The 21,300-nt window shown below is 39.3% G+C and overlaps 1 protein-coding gene across 9 annotated transcripts in view; it reads left to right on the top strand.

The window, feature by feature from the left end:
• Positions 1-21,300, top strand: part of GRIA4 (glutamate ionotropic receptor AMPA type subunit 4) — a 224,590-nt gene that overhangs the window by 68,883 nt on the left and 134,407 nt on the right. For all 9 annotated transcript variants that reach the window (XR_007377242.1, XM_048945677.1, XM_048946183.1 and 6 more), the window contains exon 3: positions 8,104-8,343. Coding sequence is in view for 8 of the 9 variants with exons in the window: in XM_048945677.1 (XP_048801634.1) it covers positions 8,104-8,343 (240 nt within the window). In the remaining variant the exon portion in view is untranslated. The remainder of the gene's footprint in view (positions 1-8,103; positions 8,344-21,300) is intronic.

The raw sequence follows: 21,300 nt of genomic DNA, 5'->3' as shown, positions 1-21,300 counted from the left end.
TAAACTGCTAGAATAGAACATACCTCATTTGTATTGCAGGCACTAGGTAAAATGAGGTAATATTAGATAATATTATAGGTAATAGGTAATATTACCTTGCATATTTAATATATAAGATTCTGCTTATCTTTAGTGAGAACAATAGTATTGCTAAATTTACAGGTGAAAGTCATATGTGTAATCAAGTTGTCAGCTATGAAAAGATGACTTGTTTAAAGACAAATTATTATCAAATAACTTTCAAACCCAGTTCATGAAAGCCTGTTTGTCACTGCTTTATATTTATGGGGGAAAAAATCCTGAAGAAAATTATCTTGGAATGCTTATTCTAGACTGTATTTTACCAAGCATTGTTTAGTCAATTTATAATAAGTAAAATGCTTTTAGAATCATAAGAGAAATAAAGAATTGGGAAATCCAGGTAGTCATGTTTGCCTGGAGGCATTTTTTGAAAACAGTATTGAGGTAGAAGGCAAATACTCCTGGCTTTGCTGATTTTTGTGGTCGCTGCTGATTACTGTAAAATTGATTCAGGAGCACTGCAGCATCTCTGCATATGTTTAAGCCTAATCTCCATAGTGTCATAGGCATTTTTTCTCTCGGTATTGTACTGAGGAAGAAAAAATTCTAATAACCCTCTTCATCTTAGCATTTCTTCTTGTCAAGGAGCAAAGAAGGACGCTATTCAGTAACTTCCCAGTCTTGATCTCAAGTAGAGCAGTTTAAGCTTTCTTCGATTTGTTATTTCAAGACTTTAATAATAGTCAGGTAATGTTTTATTGCATTTGGTGTGTAGGCTGTGGCAAAGACAGTTTGCTTAGAAAATGCAAAGAGTTATTCTTCTGTTATTTTTAGTGAAAAGGTTAATATCATGTTTAATGACATTTCTGAGGCTTTTTTTCTGTCTTTTCTTTTTTCCCAACATCTTGAGAATGAATCTGAGGTTTAACTCCATCAAGAGGACCGTTTCACAGCTTGATACTGATTTCTTGAATTTTTTATCATGTAAAATCTGACTGTATGGATTAAAAGTACTTTGCCTGCATAGAACTGGAAAGAACTAAGGCAAAGCAAGGCCTTATTACCTTATAGAAGGTTTTCTCTAAACCAAAAATACATTTATTAACTAGCACTCGTGCAGATGTTTTAGGTTCAGCTCTTTCAAATGGTGAAGTCAACTGTACTGTGCTTGAGAATGGGGGCCCTGCCATTTCCTTACAGAATGAGTTGTAGAACCTGAAGGAATCCTTTTGCAGGGGAAAGTAGCTTGCAGGATGTGACTCCAGAACTGAATGAATGAATGATTATACAAGAATGACATGAGAAACAAATATTTTTAAATATCAGTAAGAAATCAGGAGGTAAAGAGGTGGGTTTTTTGTTTGTTTTTGTTTTTTGTTTTTCAGGAATAAGAGCCTACATTAGTGCTGCCAGTGAGAACAGAAACTTGCAAAGGATATTGATACAACTGCAAAAGGTCATTTAGATCTATAAATACAAAGGGAATATATAGTAAAATAATTGAGGCTGGTATACATTGATGATGGAATGAAAAATCATGAAAATCTGGATATAGATTAAAACTAATAGGTACTTCACTTTGATTTTCAGTCAGGGAGGCTGTTGACCTTGAAAGAAGGGGCCCAATGGGTAATGGGAATTGGGAAATTGCCCCTTTTTCCGTGATTTCTGAAAAGTTTGTTTACTGGAGGGCAGATGCAATAACAAGTACTTCTTAGTAGACCTGTTAAATCAGTTGTGATACACATGGTCATTGAATAGAGAGTAGAATATTTATTTTTAAAATAGACATAGAACCTGTCAGCCATGCAGTGTCTAGCATCAATAGTCTGTAAGGTAATAGGACAAATTTTTTTGGAAATAAAATGTTAAAATACAGCTCTATACTTAAAAGGGAATAAAATGCAACCAGGAATCAACAGGATGGAAAGTATAGGACTAATCAATACCTTTCTATTGCCAAGAGACTAAAGTAAAATAACCATGTTCCTAAGGAAAGTTATCTATGGAAATAGATGCAAAGAGAATTACAAGGTAGATGTAGAACTAAGAGTACAATGACAACAAATGCTAGTAGAGGAGTTTGTACCAGGCTGTATGTTGGGAAGGTAGTAAGAGGCTGCTTTTATAAGAGACATGGGGTTAAAAAGTCACAGTACACTGATGTAATTTGCTGGTGAGGCAGACACAGACATCTGAAGAATGTTCAGAGTAGGCTAAGAAAATAACTGGAAGTATATAATTTTAAGGAGTATGGCAATAGATGCGACGTAATGGAAAAGTTGTACATTGGTGACTAATAAACATACTATGTACTATGCAGAAACTCATCTTTTGAAAATGACTTAGGAAGACCAAAGAGCAGAATTTTGATCCTGAGATGATTGTCAGCCACTGCTGAGATGCACATTTAGGAAAAAAAAAAACAAAAAAAAACAACAAAAAAAAAAAACAACAAAACCAAGCAATGTGATCCTAGGGTATGTCAGCAGAAGTGTTTTACAGTAGAGATGGGGAAGTAATACAGAAAGAAGCAGAAAGCCTTCGATTGAAATTCTGAGCAGGTTGTTCATCTGTGTTCAAGGCAGATGAGATGAAACTGAGAAAGTGCAGAACAGCACTTTTTGGGATGATTAGGGAAATGGTAAGCCAGTCATTTGATGGTTTTAGGAGAATGTATGCTGTGTGGACAAGCAAAGCAAACACTAAGGGCTTTATAAGAGCTGTGTATCAACATATTGAAGGAGACCTTTGAAGAAGAAAGCTTTAACTGTTAAAAGTATTTTTGTATATTTCGACTGTGAAAATCTTTAGGTTAGGGGCTGAAACAGTGGGGACATACATAAAATCCCAGAACTGCCCTCCAGTGCCTTGTTCCAGTTCTGGCTTCAGATAAATGACTGAAAACTAAGGAGGAAAAATGCACAAGTTTTATTTTCACTCTTCATGATATAGTATGAAACAATTAAAGCTGAACTGATTTGAATAAGCCTGTTTGCTAAGAGTGTATGTGATACCCTGACTGTGCTGATCTTTCTGGGTGACTGTGACCTCCAGGCTGGAAGTGAGGAGAACTCTTAATGGATGAACTCTTCATAGCGAACTCTTCATAAATTGGATGGCTACAAGCTCTTCAGAAGGGACAGATGAGGAAGGAAAGGTGGTGGTGTGGCCCTTTATATTAAAGATTGTTTTGATGTTGAAGAGCTTGGGGTTGGAAATGATAAAGTTGAATGTCTGTGGGTAAGGACCAGGGGAAAGGCCTGTAGGGGTGACATCTTGGTGGGGGTCTGTTATAGACCGCCTAATCAGGATGAAGAGATGGATGAGGCGTTCTATGAGCAGCTTGCAGAAGTCACGCAATCTCCAGCACTTGTTCTCATGAGAGATTTCAATTTCCCTGATATATGTCGAAAATATAATACAGCACCGAGGATGCAGTCCAAGAGGGTTCTAGAGTGTGTGGATGCCCTGCTGGACCTGCTCTTCACTAACAGAGAAGGACTGGTGGGAGATGTGAAGGCTGAGGACTGTCTTGGGCAGAGCAACTGTGAAATTGTAGAATTCTCTATTCTATGGTGATGTCAGAAGGGTGACTAGCAAAACTGCTATCTTGAATTTCAAGAGGGTGAACTTTGACCTGTTCAGGATGCTTGTAGCACAGGCCCCTTGGGAGTCGCTCCTTAAGGATAAAGGAATCCAGGAAGCCTGGATGCTCCTCAAGATGAAAATCGTAAAGGCGCAAGAACTTGAAGGCAAGTCATAGGGGAAGAAGACCAGTGTGGATGAACCGGGAACTACTGTTGAGAGCATGGAAGAAAAAGAGTCTATGTCCTCTGGAAGAAGAGACAGGCTACCTGGGGAGATTACAAGGAAGTTGCCAAGGTACACAGGGAGGAAGTTAGGAGAGCAAAAGCACAGCTTGAACCCAGATTGGCCACTGCAGTAAAAAAGAATAAGAAATCCTTTTATAAGTATAAAAGAATATGAGCACTGAGGATAAGGAGAAGGCTAAGGTCCTCAATGCCTTCTTTACATCTGCCTTTAATAAGCAGATCAGTTATCCTCAGGACACTTTACACCCTGATCTGGAAGTCTGAGATATTACACAAAATACACCCCCAGTGATTCAGGTGGAGACGATTAGAGAACTTCTCCCCTATCTGGACTGTCACAAGTCTATGGGACCAGATGGCTTCATCCTAAAGTGCTGAGGGAGGTGGCGGGGGTGATTGCTAAGCCGCTGTTGGCCATCTACCAGCGCTGCTGGTTATCTGGAGAAGTCCCAGAGGATTGGAGGCTTGTTGATGTGACTCCCGTCTACAAGAAGGGCTGTAAGAAGGATCTGGGGAACTACAGGCCTGTCAGCCTGACATCAGTGCCAGGGAAAGTTATGGAGCAAATCATCTTGGGTGAGATCACATGGCATATGCGTGGCATCCAGGGGATCAGGCCCAGCCAGCATGGGTTCATTAAAGGCAGGTCATGCTTGACCAACCTCATCTTCTATGACTGGGTGACCAGCCTGGTAGACAAGGGTAAGGCTGTTGATGTAGTCTACCTAGACTTCAGCAAAGCCTTTGACACGGTTTCTCACAGGATTCTTCTGGAGAAACTGGCCACCTGTGGTCTGGACAGGTATACACTCCTTTGAGTAAGGAACTGGCTACAGGGCCGTGCCCAGCAGGTAGTGGTTAATGGAGTTAAGTCCAGCTGGTAACCTGTTTCAAGTGGTGTCCCCCAGGGGCCGGTACAGGGACCCATCTTGTTTAATATCTTTATTGATGACCTAGATGAGGGGATTGAGTGCACACTCAGCAAGTTTGCAACCAAGCTGGGAGGTGGTGTCGATCTGCCTGAGGGTAAGGCGGCCCTTCAGAGGGATCTAGGTAAGCTGGATCGCTGGGCCAAGGTGAATGGGATGAGATTTAACAAGGCCAAGTGTCAGGTCCTGCATTTTGGCCACAACAGCCCCATGCAGCATTAAAGGCTTGGGGATGAGTGGCTGGATGATTGTGAAGAGGAAATGGACCAGGGGTACTGGTTGATGCTCGGCTGAACATGAGCCAACAGTGTGCCCAGGTGTCCAAGAGGGCCAATGGCATCCTGGCCTGCATTAGAAATAGTGTGCTATCTTCCTCATAATAAACTGCTCCCCAGCAGGAGCAGGGAGGTGATCATCCCCCTGTACTCAGCACTGGTGAGGCTGCGCCTCGAGTACTGTGTTCAGTTTTGGGCCCCTCACTACAAGAAAGACATTGAGGTCCTGGAACGTGTCCAGAGAAGGGCAACGAAACTGGTGAGGGGTCTGGAGCACAAGACTTATGAGGAGTGGCTGAGGGAGCTGGAATTTTTAGTCTGGAGAAGAGGAGGCTCAGGGGAAACCTCATTGCTCTCTACAACTTCCTGAAGGGAGATTGTGATGAGGAGGGGTTTGGCCTCTTCTCCCAGGCGACAAACAGGACCTGAGGAAATGGCCACAAGTTGTACCAGAGGAGGTTTAGGTTGGACATTAGGAGAAACTTTTTCTCTCAGAGGGTGGTCAGGCACTGGAATGGCTGCCCAGGGAGGTGGTGGAGTCGCCGTCCCTGGCAGTGTTCAAGAGGCAGCTGGATGAGGAGCTATGAGATATGTGCTTGTAGTAGCAATGGTAGTGGGAGGACAGTTGGACTAGATGACCTTGTAGGTTGTTTCCAATCTTGTGATCCTATGATTCTATGTCATCTAGTTATCAAGGCACAACTTCTGTTTTCCTTTGTTCAGTGTGCACATAGGAATGGGCTGGCAGGAGAGAGGATCTGCAACAGGAGAACATAAGAAATATGTACCTATGATGACACCCTGGCTGTTCCTTTCTTAATTTTCCGAGACTGTGGAATAGCTAACTGATAATTATCACACAGTGTTTCTAGTAAGCTGTTCTAGGCTTCAAGAAAAAATAGGGTGTTTTTCATCGGGACCTTATTATGCTGGAAAGGCCGTACTTACTCAAGAAAATATCCTGTTTCTATGTGCATACATCAGTAAGCCCTTATGCGGTCAGCTGAGATCACTAGAAGTCTTTCTTTATGTCTTAAGTGATTCCAAGAGCAAATCGAAGTTCAGAATATGTATTAAGGTCATTTGTTTTTTAGTTTTGAGGTTGACCCAGAGTAGAAGTAAAAGGTTTGGGGCAACAGACTGATCTCAATGACTTACATTTTTCATCAACTGGTCTCTTAAAGTCAAAAAGATGGTTCATGAATAGTTTGTTATTTTTTCAGTGTCTGTAATAGTCTTAATGCAGAATGGGGGATCCATGCTTAAAAGTGAGTGAAGCTTTTATGTTGCTGTGATTTAAAATGTCCAGATTTCACTCATGAGACTGATGACACTTTTGTGATATTTTTCATGTTTTGAAATGTGAACACTTTTCTGCTTAAAATAATGTAAATGATAAAATCCTGATAGAGCTATGACTAAAACAGCGTATGTTGACTTTCCACTGGTGTGCAAAACCGTATTATTTACTTTCTATTTTATTTTAGAATTAAAAACAAAAACAACACAAAAAAAACCCCAAAAAAAACAAAAACAAAAACTATAGATAATGTAATCTTCTATGAATAGATTCCAAAAATGACAAAATGTTATTTTGATATCTATGAAGTCTGCTCCAAAAGTAATGCTTCTTATTTATTTCCATGGAAACTACAACAGATACAAAGAGCAGAATAGCACTATGTAATAGAGCAAATTTCAAGCTACAAAACATTATTTTTCAACACAGTTGCCATCATCATCTATGCATTTTTGACAGCAATAAACAAGAACCTTCTTTCTGCACTCATAAAAATCTGCACCAGCGGAGATGGCCCACTGTTTCATAGCTGCTGAAATGGCATCATTTTGCCCACACAGTCCATCTTTTATCAGCCTGAACAGATGGAAATCAGAAGGCAACAGATCTGGAATACAGTGTCTGTGGCAGAACAGTCAAGATTGGCAGTGTACTCCATGATCTTCAGACTGGTCTGGGGCCTGGCATTATGATGTCGCAAGAGAAAGATATTCTTCTCCTCTGACCTGACTGTGGAAGTTTGAGACTTCAGCCTAGTGAGCTTTGCACTGTGATGATCAGAGCTGATGGTTTGTCTGAGTTTCAGGAAATCCAGAAGAATCACTTTCCTATCCCAAAAGACAGTGCACATCACTATGTCTTGAACTTTTTGCTCAGTGAAGAGTTTACATCACCATTCCATGCACTGCTGTTTTGACTCCAACTCATAGTGCTGATACCATATCTCATCACTGGCAATGATGTGATTCAGGAAATTGTCACTTCAGACTCATACTGGTTCAGTGGGCACTGACAAACTTGCATACAGTGATTTTTCTGTTCCTGTGTGAGCTTTCATGGGACCCACCTGGCACAAACTTTGCGATATTCCAATGTTGCCACAATTGTTTCCAACAGATTGAAGCTGATATTCAGCTTTATATACAGATCCTTGGTTGTAATCTGCTGATTGGTGTGGCTGAGCTGGTTGAGACCTCTTAATTTTGTGCTGTGAAAGCTATGCATGGCCATCCAGAATATGGGTTTTCTTTCACATCACTGTCACCACTGCTGAAACACACCACCCATCATCTCACTGTGCTCACATCCACTGTTTGATCTCCATAAGCATTTAGCAAGCATCAATCACGTCAGCAGGTGCCATTTTTTCCTTGTTGAGGGTTTTAGGTACACACCTTTGCTTCATCTATGCTTCCACATCAGATGCCATTTTGTTCGATTGCTCTTCTTCTGCCATCTGTCACATAGCAACAAAAAATAATGGGAAACTGATGGGAAGGTTCAACCTCTATTGATGTACCACCATCTGCCTCTGATGTTGTGGAACATCATAACATAGGGGGCATTAGTTTCAGAGCAGCCCTTGTATTTCTTGGTTTTCAGAATGAAACACACATAAATATTGAAGTTAACTACGTAGGCAGAAATGGAAATCTTCAAATTATGAAATTAGGGGTGTTGGAGTAAGCATGTATTTACAGATTTTTTTGGTACTAAATGAACTCTTTCTTTTTTTCTTCCAGTCTGCTCCCAATATTCTAGAGGAGTTTTCGCCATTTTTGGACTTTATGATAAGAGATCAGTACATACCTTGACCTCATTCTGCAGCGCCTTGCACATCTCCCTCATCACACCAAGTTTCCCCACTGAAGGTGAGAGCCAGTTTGTGCTGCAGCTGCGGCCATCGCTGCGGGGAGCCCTCCTGAGCTTGCTGGATCACTATGAATGGAACCGCTTTGTCTTTCTGTATGACACAGATCGAGGTGAGTTGTAACCACTTTTATTATATTAGTTCAATTGACTTTTGCAGGAACTGTTCATTTTTATATGGCATTGAGAGCTTGGGGAGTCAAATTTAAAAGCTCTTCCATTTTAAATACCTTTCTCTGAGCAGCTCTGTCGTTGAATGAAGAATTTCTTCATCTGCAAACACTGGACAGTGCAAGCAAATAGTAATCAACCAGCTGAAACCTGCATTTCAAGTCTAGAATAATAAAACATTTTAATTAATGTTAGTGAAATAAAGACACAGTTCGATAAGCAGAATCGTACAGCTGAGTTCACTCTTCAGAGCACTTCATAAGTGACAGCGGTAGAAAGAAGTGGAGAGGGCTGACCACTTCTCTGCTGCACTTGCACCAATGTGAGCTGAGAAGCCTCTCATGCCTTTGGAGATCAGGACAGGATCATGGAGTGCATGATCCTTAAGCTGCAGCAGAGAAATGAAGGGTGATACAGAGAGGACACGGCAGCAGCCTTCCCCTTGCGCCACTCCTTTCATCTTGTGTGATCAACCATATTTTATAAGGTTTATAATGCATTACAAAAGGCTACACTTTTTATTTGCATTCTCCATTCCAAACTGCAGAGCATCTCAGAGCTTTTGAGTGGTAAAAAACTATAAGTGCATTACTGCATCTTGTCATTAGTGCCTAATTGAGAAGTAAAATCTCACTTTCTCCATGTTATGTGTTCATCCTGGCAGCAGAGCATTTTGCCTTGGTGTATGGAAGGGGATTTAGCCAACATGGCTGAGCTTCTGGGAAAGAAGCAAGATTTTTATGTTGATGGCTTACTTTCAGGGGAAAAGTGATGCATGGCTGTAGTCAAATAATTGTTTTACTACAGCCATTTCCCTGTAGCTGCCCATGTGGATAGACTATTCTGAAGTGGCTTTATTCCAGAGTCATTATTCTGCAGTAGAAATAGGAAATCATACTGACCTAACTAAATCTGTTTAATTATTTCATTATGACTATAGAAGTCAATTTTCTGGTATATAGAATCACAAAATTTTAGAGAGTTTTTAGTAAGTTTTTAGCACTGCATAAACACCTGAACTTAATTTTAAAATAAATAAATAAATAAAAAGAACCTGTATTGTTCCATAATTGCTAATGTTGTTTTTTGCTTTTCTTTTTAAACTAATCTGTTGGTTCTGTTTGTAAGTTTTTTTTTTGTTTTTTTTTTTAATGTTTGCTGGTTCAGTGAGGGAAATTTTGGGAAGCTGTTGTGTTAGAGGACAACATGTTGAGTGATGCCCAGTTTGGCACTGTAACTCCAGTCACTTTCACTATATGAACTACCACAATTACTGATTCACAAATAGCACACTGCCCAATTCATCTAGCAGTGTTCCATGAGCTTATTCACAGCCCCATCATAATTTGTCTAGCAGTGCTATATCAGAAACTAACACAGCTAGATCAGTGAAGGAATTTTGGCCATGGCCACTCAGAACTAACATAGCTACCTTAGTGAACGGTGCATTTTATTAGCAACTGGTTACAGGTTCTTGTGGATTGCCAGTGATAATTCACTGTCTGCAAAGCATGAGTTTAACCAAAAACAATACAAAGCATGTGCAAAGAGCTAACAGTAATTCACCCTGGACAGAAGCCCACTAAACTATAAAACAAACTTTACAGTGATTACTGCATTTCCCAGGGAAACACTCAGCATTAACCAAGTGTGTGAACCATACCAATGGGTGTCCCTATGGGCAGGAAGAAAGACTTGGCCTGTCAACTGATCACAGATGTATGCAGGTGTTCTACCAACTTGTCTGACGTGGTATGGTATCTTCCCTAATCTTTCCCTCTCTTAAGCCATTTTCGTACTATTTCTTACTCTACAGGTGGAGCTTGAGTGACTCTGGTCATATATACCTTTCTTCTGATTGGTATAAAATTCTCTCATTTCACTTTTAAAGGTACAGGTTAAAAAATCCCAAAATCCCTTAGTGAGGAGTGGCTGCAACTTGATGATGGGTAGCTTTTGAGATGGAGGTGCATTTTGGCATTATAATGAGTGTATAATGACCAAAATTAACCCAAAACATGGCATTTTGTAAAATAAAAGTGACAGACTTTTGTCCTGGGGTAGCAGGTGGTTTTATCAGTGCCTTGGCACCACTAAGTCCCCATCCCAGCATTGTTCTTCTTAGAGTCAGTACATCACATTCTCCTGATGTCACCAACAGCTAAGGTTGCCTGGGGAACCTCTATCGATTACAGAACTTGGCCACAGAGTCTTCGCTTCGCTCTACCTTCTATGCTATTTAATGGCTTTCCGTAGCTTTTGTACATCTATGAACAATCCATACCTTAATTTTAAGTGAATAGTGTTATACCTTAATTTTCAAGTTGCCTGTAGCAATTATTCCACATTCTAGAACATGCTAGATAACTATAAGAGAAAAAATGATGAATTTAAAAGTGTTCTTATTCAAGACATCGTAATGCGGAACAAGTAAACAAACACACAATTACAGATGTGATCCTACAAGTTCAACAAATTATCGTGAGAAGAAGAGCAAAACCAGAACTCTACTTTCTTATCTAAATTCACATGCTTAATTAGATTGAGGCATCATTTTTAAGCATGCAGTAACACACCAAGGGCAATTTCAGAACATCATCTATAGCACTGTGGTCAATAAACAATTCTTATGGCAATAAACTCAGAAACTCTGAACTCATCAGTGTATCTGATAAAGAGATTACATTTGCCAGATGTATGCAGAGAGTGGATTTTCTCTCAAAATTTGAATAGGTCTTGTGACTCCATTTAATGCAGAAGAAGGTAAGATGTGATGTACCTTTAAATATTAAGATAACTGTAAAGATAGAATAATTTTCACTACCACTCCACAAAGTGGAGCTCAGATATGATATGAAAAAAATAGTAAATATCATCTTTTAATTTAGTGTAATCAGGAAAAAAAAATCATTGCTCCTGAATCACAATAGGGTTTCTGTGAGACCAGAACTTAGTCACGTCCAGATTTTTGCCAAAGAACCTTCATCTCCATTCCAGACATATCCCTGTCTCTCCAAGCAGCTCCATCTAACCAAGCTGCAGGGATGGGAACAAGAGTTATGTCTTCTTTTTTACATTGAGCCTGCAAGTTTCTCTTTGCAGCTTAACCAGAAACCTATAAATAAATTCTTATGCAGGAAGGTAAATGATAAGCATACGTTTCAGCCAGATGCAGTTGCTTTTTAGGAAGAAGGTAGCATTCAGCAGTGTTGTTTCCAGACATGCTTTGCCAGCCTTTCCATCCTACTTGCCTCTCTTCTGTTGCATGCAGCTCAGTTCTTAGAGGGCAAACAATTGACTTCAGTGACCAAGGTGGGTTTCTCTGTTGTATCACTCTGTTCGTCTCTGGTCAGACCCTCAGCTCCCTGTAGAACTACAGCCTTTTTGCTACTGAAATGCACTGTCACTGTAGCTCTCCAAGTCACTGTCACACGCTGCACTTGGGTTTATGCCACGAAGTAGTCTTGGCTCTCACAAATTCCAATGAGTTGGTAGCTCTAGCCAGTATGTTAAATCTCCTTTTCTGACATTCTGCCAGACTTGCAGTCTGAAAAATCACTGTCCTGTGACAGAGTGTAGATAGTAAAAAGAACGACATAGCTACAAAACGAATTGTAAATAGCAAGGGATGTTACAGAAAAGGAAAACAGGTTTTGCAAAAGACATCAGGTCTGATGAAGGAATATGCAACTTGTTACTTAGCAGGGAAGGTGAGCAAATAAGAAGTGAGGCTAAAGCCTTGTGGACCCTTTGGTTTCAGTATGTCCTCCTTTCTTCTACCCTCCTCCTATAAGAGGGTTTAATTATTACCCAGAGCTCAATATAATTCACGTTAACTGCAGTAAATATTAACAGCAAAGTTCTGGAAAAGCATACAGAAATGGGAAAGAGCAGGCTGAAGAACACTTAGCTGTAACTCAGCTGACAAAGCATAACAAAGCATGTCAAGGATGGTGTAAATTGAAAGTCATGCTCCTTGAGAAGAGAGGTAAATCCTATGGAGGCAAAGTGCTCTGTTGTTATTTGATATCAGCTCTAAAAGGAGAGGAATGAAGGGGCCAAACAGGCAGACTAGTGGAACACTGGGGCTACATATGTTCTTTTCATTGTGGCTGAGAGGCATATCTTTCAAAAAGAGGCATACAATCATAAGGAGATTTGCATCTGAAAATTAGCAGGGGAGTTTTGACTTGGCACAGGTGTTCCTGCAGAGTTTTGCTGGTTGATAATAGTAATTTCTAGCACCAGAAAGCAAAAGCCAGAGCCTAAAACCACAAGAAGTCTGGAAGAGTTTGGGTGAAGTGTGAGAATCTGTTTTAGAGTCTTGTGCAGGCTTCTGTTCATTGCCTATGCTGTACACAGCCTTCCTGAGAGCTGGAATGTTATCAGTCGCTGGTAGCACTATGGGCATTGCCCAGCTCAGGGAACTGGGGCTGGAGAACAGAGGGCTGCAGGGCTGCACAGAAAAGTGAGAAGGACAGCAGACAGTAGGCTGGAAGGGCTTCCCCCAAAGTAAATCAGCCACTCAAATCTAACTCTGTTTCCCAGCAAGAGTTGTCAGCCCCTGACTGTGACTAAAGAGCTATAGCAGGATCTGGAGCTACCAGCTGGCCTAGCAGTTGGCTACGCAGAGACTGTAAAATAGTTATTGTTCTCTTCTAGAAATTAGGCAATGTCTATGAACCTGTTTACGTACCTTGTTGGATTTTTATTTTTATTTTTTCCTTTTCCTTTTAATTACACACTTTTCATTAAACCAACTCAGTCATGGTTGCAGGTGAGAAAAATCAGATCAGTGTGCACAATATGAATTTAATTTCCCCAGATTGCTGCACACTGTCTTTATAGCAACTCCTTTAAAGTTGGAGCAATTGCATTTTATGAAAATCTAAACCTGTCAGTAGGGTTAGACAAGTTCTAATAACATGTTCAAATTCATCCAAAACACTTAGAGCAGCAAAATGTAAGCATCTGTCTTCAAGCACTTGCAGAGGATATGTGAGGTCTCAGCTACCTGGAGAAGACAAAGATATAAGAAATATATAGCTCTCTGTCTTACTTTGAGATAGATTTTTGGAATTGTTATTAATAATCATTTTATCAGGCTAATCTAATTTTCTCTGTTGTCAGAATAGCAGTCCCAGCAGTTAGCAGCAAATATGCTAGCTATACTTAATGCCTGCCTTGGATTCCTTCAGAAAATATGGAAGATAGAGAAGAGGAAATAGCATGGTGTCTGGAAAATTAAAAAACTGTATGCTCATAGAATCACAGAATCACAGAATCATAGAATGGCCTGGGTTGAAAAGGACCACAATGATCATCTAGTTTCAACCCCCCTGCTATGTGCAGGGTCACCAACCATCAGATCAAGCTGCCCATAGCCACATCCAGCCTGGCCTTGAATTTCTCCAGGGATGGGGCATCCACAGCCTCCTTGGGCAACCTGTTCCAGTGCATCACCACACTCTGTGTGAAAAACTTGCTTCTAATATCTAACCTAAACCTCCCCTGTCTCAGTTTAAAACCATTCCCCTTTGTCCTATCACTATCCACCCTTGTGAACAGTCGTTTCCCCTCCTGTTTATAAGCTCCCTTCAAGTACTGGAAGGCCACTGTGAGGTCTCCCCAGATTGTTTTCTTCTCCAAGCTAAACAAGCCCAGTTCCCTCAACCTTTCCTCATAGAAGAGGTGCTCCAACCCTCTGATCCATCTCCTCTGGACCCGTTCCAGGAGCTCCGCTGTACTGAGGGCCCCAAACTTGGACGCAGTTCTGCAGATGGGGCCTCACAAGAGCCAAGTAGAGGGGGACGATCACCTGCCTCTCCTTGCTGGCCACCCCTTTCTTAATGCAGCCCAGAACACAGTTTGCCTTCTGGGCTGCAGGTGCACACTGCTGGCTCATGTCCATCTTCTCGTCTACCAGGACCCCCAAGTCCTTTTCTGCAGCGCTGCTCTCCAGAAGCTCTTCTCCCAGTCTGTATAAATACCTGAGATTGCTCCGACCCAAGTGCAGCACTCTGCACTTGGCCTCTCTAGGTTTTCATGGGCACGTTTTAAAAGCAAGAGTATTTTTCAGGTGAAGCAAGGTGTTTGTCTTTGCCCTGGTTTTGTGAGCATCCATTACGAACTTGCATGATCACAAAGAACTTTAGTTGGTTACCAGGCTGGCTAAGTTAAAGATAGTGATGCATAGCAGGTTTGAAGCTTGAAGTGATCTTACTCGATAGATATGTCAAGAAGGAAAAGTATGATAAAGGCAGGCCAAAGGGTAAACTCGGAAGGGAAAAACCATGGTTATACATACAAAGTGCAAAGTGACTGACTTGACACCAGTATTTTCTGAAATGCTTCAGGAGTGATGGTGAGTCTTAAAAATAATCGAAGAGAAGTCTGTAATACTTTTTCCAAGAAATTAAATGTCATTTTGAGATTTAGGAAAAATATACTGCACATAGGAAACGGAATATGGATGTTGCTTGCTTTCGGTTGGCTGGGCTGCTGTGTTGGATGTTGGGATTTACTCTTCAACAGCAGAGATTGAAAATCTGCAAAGCTGAGGAAGTGGAATGGAATCAGGAGAATGAGACATGCAGAGAACATTATGATGGCAGTAGTGTCCCACAGCTTTTTCCTTGCTATTTGAAAGTACTAGGTAGTGTTCATGGCTATGTCAAAGACATTTGGTATGACCATGGCACAAGGATCAGGCATCTGTTGCTGGAGTGGCACTGTGGTTGCTGGTGACCACATACATAAATTTTATGAGTCCAGAGGAGGGGAGGAATATGAAAAAGAGTGAAATCATAACTTGTGAGAAAAAAATAAAAAAGCTTAAAGAATTGAGATTATTGTAGGAGAAGTTTGTTGAGGAGCAAAGACCAGTTCTTCTTTGTACCAGTTGAGATCAAGGCATTAACAAGAATTATTTTGCAGAGAGGAAGATTTAGGGTGTTAATAGGAAAAATGTTTCAGTGTGGTTAGATAAGCACTGTAGTAAGTTGAGAAGATTGTTGGCATTCTTACCACTGGAGATTTTAGTGAAGAGAATAGAAAATATCTGCAACAGTGATCTGCTTTACTACATCCTGCTTCTGACAATCCCCTCAGGATTTATATTTACGTAATTTTCATGATTTCTCCAGGACACTGGGAATGGTTTCTCCACAATACTAGGGACACTAAAAAGATAGCTTAATATTTTACTAAGGAGTAACTTTTCATAATATATTATTGCTATTCAATTATATATATTGCCTTTATAAAAAATTTAGTATGTTCTATAATTCAAAAATCAGATCAAAAACATTCCAAGTGACTTAAGTTAAAAACACTGTGAAATCAGGTTGAAGGGCTGTAATTATAATATGGCATTCAGTAAGCTGAGTTACTGTTTGCTGAGCATTCAGAAACTGCAAGAATTGGCCCTACATCAAGCTTTAGTTGATATTTTTACTGCACTTCTGAACAAATTTGTCAATGTCTTAATAATGAAAAGGAGAAGTTATGTTATAGCAGCTATAAAATTATTTTAATATTTAGTTCAGTTGAAAAAGCTAGACAAATCAAAACAGTAACAACGTAGAAATACAGACTGCATATTTATCTGCATAAAAATATGAAATAAAGTTTCTTATTAGTGCAATAAGTTTAAAAGCACCAAATGCTGCTAATAAACAGCAAATTGAATGTGAACTTACAGCACAGTATGTCCAAGAAAATATTTTGCCTCTAGGTGCTGTTTAACTCCTGATTATTTTCTGCGTTTTGCTCTTGAGCGCAGACCATATCATTCTTAAACCACTAGAATGTGATCAGAGGGTATTTCAGGCAAGCAGACACGTTCATGGAGAAGATTAAGTTGGCAATCTGAATTTCTTCAGTAGTGATTTGCTTGGTTTTGGGTCTTCTTTCATGACAGTCACAAGAGGAATTGAAATGTTTCCTACAACAGGCATTTTTTATACTACTAACTTTCAGCAAAATGTCTGAGAATAAACAAGAAACAAGATCACAACTGTATCCACCATCCACTACCTAAAAACAAAAGATTCTTACCTGCAGCATGAAACTATGTAGCAAACTTTTATGAAATCAAAAATTGAGCTGTCATGGAATTGCAATTATATTGAAATAATACATTTCAGAAAACAAAGTCTGGTACCTTGTCCTGGAGCTTTTATTACACTACTCTAACTTTTGGTCTGTGGTTTTAAACTTTTCAGTGTTTTATTTCTGTGCAATTGCTACGATCAAGATCATTGGTGTTCTCAGCATGTCTCCATGTTACATATTTCATCAGATCTGGTCCAATGATAAAACTAGTTTGAAGATTTCAGTAGCCCTATTAAATTCCAGGAATTAGTCAGTGTTTACGGTGTAGGTGAACAGGCAGAAGTCCTCACTAGATATTATAAAGAAGCCATTTGTCATCAGCAAACTCTCTAGATGGGCAGTGGACCATGTCCTACATATTGATATCCGAATACCTCCCTGTTTGCTTCTTACTGAACACATGTTGTACTTTGGTGCTGACCAATCTGAACTGATACATGAAATGTAAAGAGAAAGTTCATAAGATACCAGAGAATATATAAAATATTCCAGTAAGTTTGTCCCCCCCGTCTCTACTCATTAACATTGAATACCACATTTTTAAGAGAATAAATAATTAATTGATAACTGGGTTGTAGCAAATCTAGTTTTGCAAGTGTTAGTTCATTTATAACTATATGAGCAAGCTGACAGCATGTTCTCATCTTCTCTGTAGCTGATCAAGGTAGTAAATGGACACACGAAATAAAGATGCATCAGCATCAGTGCAGTGACTTCCTGTCTTTCCTTTGTCTTACTACCAAATAAGATAGTATAACTGTCTAGTAATGAACTAAGAATTTACTACATATGAAAATCTTCCACAGTCTTTCAAACTGCTTCATTAAATAAATGTACTCCCCTCATTGACTGTAATTCTTGAGCATTAGACAAAGGTGGAGATTAACAGAAAGTGTAGATGTGGAAATCGGAAACTGAACATGAGGTGTACAGGTGAGTCCTCTATTTTGCTGTTCTGCAGAGGGCGTGGATCAGACATAGCTACATCAGAACTTCTGGGGGTGCTTTGTTCATCCAGCTGAGCACGCGGAATACACAGTGCAGCTTAATTGAGGTTGTTGGACTCAATGATCCTTGTGGGTCCCTTCCAGCAAATGCTGTAGAAATACATCAGTCAGTAAACATTAAACAAAGGGCTACTCATTATCTTCCTGATCTAAAGAGTTTGCTTTCCTTCATTGTGGGTCAATGGATGTCATGGAGAAGACAAGGCTCAAATTTTGCTTTTCAGTTTGCTGTCAGTTAAGCATCTGCAGCACTGCAGAGTCCTCAGAGCTCAGTTATTTTCCAAGCATTCATCTCAGCCATACAAACATAAAACTCAAGAGTATGGTTGTAGCTTCTACATACTTTTGTATTCTGACATGCTAATGTAAATAGCATTTCTACCTGCAGCGCTGTGTTCTAATAAGTTCAGACACATATAGTTTACTTGTTGTTACCTGTTTCTGTAACACATTCTGTATTCCACTTGAAAGCTGAACAATGTAATTCTGAATACCTTTTTCCATTTCTTTAGGAGCTTTTCTTTAGCAGAAAGTTATATGGCACTAAGAAAGGAAGTGACCTTATAGTAATAGTATTTTTTAAAAAGAAATAAAACCAAAACCCTCATGAATCAGAATTTTTTCTCAAGATTTTCTACAAAGCAAAGTTAATTTCAGCTGTGCTTATGACTTACTAGTACTGTTGTGGTTCAGTATGATCCTGAGCACGTGCTGTACTTGACTACATGAGTAGGCTTTGTTCTGATTAATATTTTTTCAGCTGTCCTATACAGGTAAGTCTGTGAATGCTGTGATTATTTCATCCCTTGTAAGAGCAGGTGATTTATGAGAATACTAATGTGATTTACATTTATCTTTTCCCTAGAATAAATACATTCCATCCAGACAACAGATTCTTAGCAGAAATTAACATTGTGATTTACTGATTATTTAGCTTTCTTACTACTGACCTTGCCATTTGTTACATAGATGTGTATCAGTGGCATCACCATTGACAGAAGCTGCAAAAAGCTGTCTTCACGGAAGGGACTCCAGCAGCCTTACACCAGAATATCCAAGAACATCCTTACTAAGTACAAGGCTGTTCTATGTTACCACTACACGTTGGTCAGTATTAGTGGAGCAGACAGTTGATAGATACAACCAGCCCTGCAGACCTCTAAAGAAGACCTTGAAAAGACTCAGACGAGGAAGCCAGCCACACATCTAAATGCTTATGCTTTAGAAATTTATTTCATTGTGGACATCTGAGTCCCACAGCTGCTGTACATAGCCTTTTATATAGCCACAGGTGTTGGCTTCAGTGCTGGAGCAGAGAGTAGCAGCAAACAAAGGGGAGCATAGTCGACTCTGCCAGAGAGCAAACATAGTGCCAATTTAATACTGAATCTAAAACAAATACTTGTGCCAATTTGTTTATAAATGCATTTTAGTTAGAAAAATTAGCTTGTCTTTGGAGAACATTATCTATGTGTGGGTGAATGTTCCAAGTTTTAATACAGTATAAAGCAGGGTTTTAAAAAAAAATCAAAATAAATAAACAGAGTATAGACTTACAAATAGCCTTACAACATAGACTTAAATATCAAAACATGTTTAGTTGGTTTTGCCCTTCTTGCTTAAATAAGTATCAAAATGTATTAGAACAATTTTTTTTTTTTTTTTTAATTTCTCCATGGAATATTTGGTGAGACTAATTTATCTCTTACGTAGTGCAAGTGACTTCTTGGGATCTGCAGCAGGAAGAAAGGTAATTCAGCATTAGAATGTACTGTGAAATAAACCTAAGTGTTTACATCCAGGGACATTTCTAGAGTTGGACATTCTTAATTCAACTGACTGATCTGTCATAGCATAATCTATGCAATCTCTAATTTAAGGATTACATTCTCTGCTTTTATAACAAATGCATATGCCGGTGCATTCACATTTTTACTACTTGGAAATGCATTTTGCCTGTAAAAAGACTGTATTTTAGGTATTTACCTCATTAATCACAGCAGAATCCTATTTACATACATATTTGTACAACTAATTTGTCTTTGCTTGTCTGCACTTTCCATAAGAGGTGGAAGTGTAGAGATCCTTTCAAAATGATTGAATACTTATCACAGTACTACAGATAGTATTTCTGCCTCTGTACAGGGAATTTCCTTCATTAGTATTTACAGATAATAGCATTAACTGTTGTTTCTGTTACCAAAATTGCAGTGAATGTTTGAGATTTAGAATTTTGTAATTGAAGAGAGAACTGACAAAAGATTCTTTAGTCATAAGGACTCAAAAACTCTATTGTACAACCCCCTTGGTGGGTTTTAATATACACCTGAATGCTGCAGGAAATTTTCTGTGAGCAAAATACATACATTTTCTTCTAATTTGTCTTGGACTGCAAATGGTCAACTTTTAATGTAGTTTTGAAGATCTGGGCATAATAAAGGACAAAAGTGTCACCAAAGAGAGAAGCTGGGAATGCAAAACTATGGTTGCTAGACTAAATGCTTGGAACAAATACGCATTTTTGTGTTAATCTATCACTGTGTTGTTGTTTTTTTACTCAGAAAGAAAATAGTCAGAGAATAAAAGTGTCTATCCTAGGCCTTCCCTGTCCTAATAAAGAGCCCTACTCAGTGCAGGACAGTTGTTATTCTGGAAGGTCCTAGATACTCATTTTACAATAGCTTCTGAATAGCTATTGTAATAGCTGAATAGCTCAATTTTCTCTGTAGGGAGGTCAGAATAAGAAAACTAATTAAAAAATTGCAAGTGTAGGTACACATTACAAAAACTGTGCATGTGAAGATAATAAGCAAAATGTTTTAAGTGAGTTTATACAAATGAGTTCCTCATAGCAGAGAAATATATTTCTTGATGCTGTTTATGAAATGGTTTGATTAGTATGAATGAAACAACATGAAAAAACAGTTTATTTGTACATAAACTTGTTAAGAACAAAATAGTTTAATAGAATAGATACTTTCAAATAGATCTGATTATTCAAAGTACTTTCGGCAAACATCATCTATTGGAGTTACACATACCTACTTAGCCATACTAAAGATACAGTTTACATTTGGCAGCATAAAACAGGTCATGAACCTGACACTCAAACACACTAACTATCTCAAGGACAGTCCTATTACTGATTGCTGATTGCGGTCTTCTCTTGTGTGTATTGATGGTGCATATGGCTTTTTATGTCTCTCTCTATATACAAATCCTTGTATATGTAGTTATATGTATGAATAATAGTAGTTTTATTTCCTAGCCTTGTCTGAATGCAGAACAATTTAAATCATTTAAATCTCAAAAATCTCACCTTAGAAGTTCAAGTCATGCCACCAGTCAGAGTAATAGTTTGGGTTTGGGTTGGAAGGGATCTTTAAGATCATCTTGTTCCAACCCCCTGCTATAAGCAGAAACAGCTCCCACTGGGCCAGGTGGGAGCTCATAGCCCCATCCAGACTGGCCTTGAATGCTTCCAGGGAAGGGGCATTCACAGACACTCTGGGCAACCTGTTCCAGTGTCTCACCACCTTCACAGTAAAGAATTTCTTCCTAATATCTAGTCTAAATCTACCCTCTTCCAGTTTAAAGTCATTTCCTCTAATCTTTGTCACTTACAAAAAGTCCCTTCCCAACTTTCCTGTAGGCCCCCTTCAGGTACTGGAAGGATGCGATAAGGTCTCCTCAGAGCCTTCTCTTTTCAAAGCTGAAAAGCCCTAGCTCTCTCAGCCTGTCCTTGTAGAGGAGGTGCTCCAGCCCTCTGATCATTTA

Source organism: Lagopus muta, chromosome 1 (genome assembly GCF_023343835.1).
Source record: "Lagopus muta isolate bLagMut1 chromosome 1, bLagMut1 primary, whole genome shotgun sequence".
Taxonomy (NCBI): domain Eukaryota; kingdom Metazoa; phylum Chordata; class Aves; order Galliformes; family Phasianidae; genus Lagopus; species Lagopus muta.
This window is presented reverse-complemented; position numbering and strand designations above follow the sequence as displayed.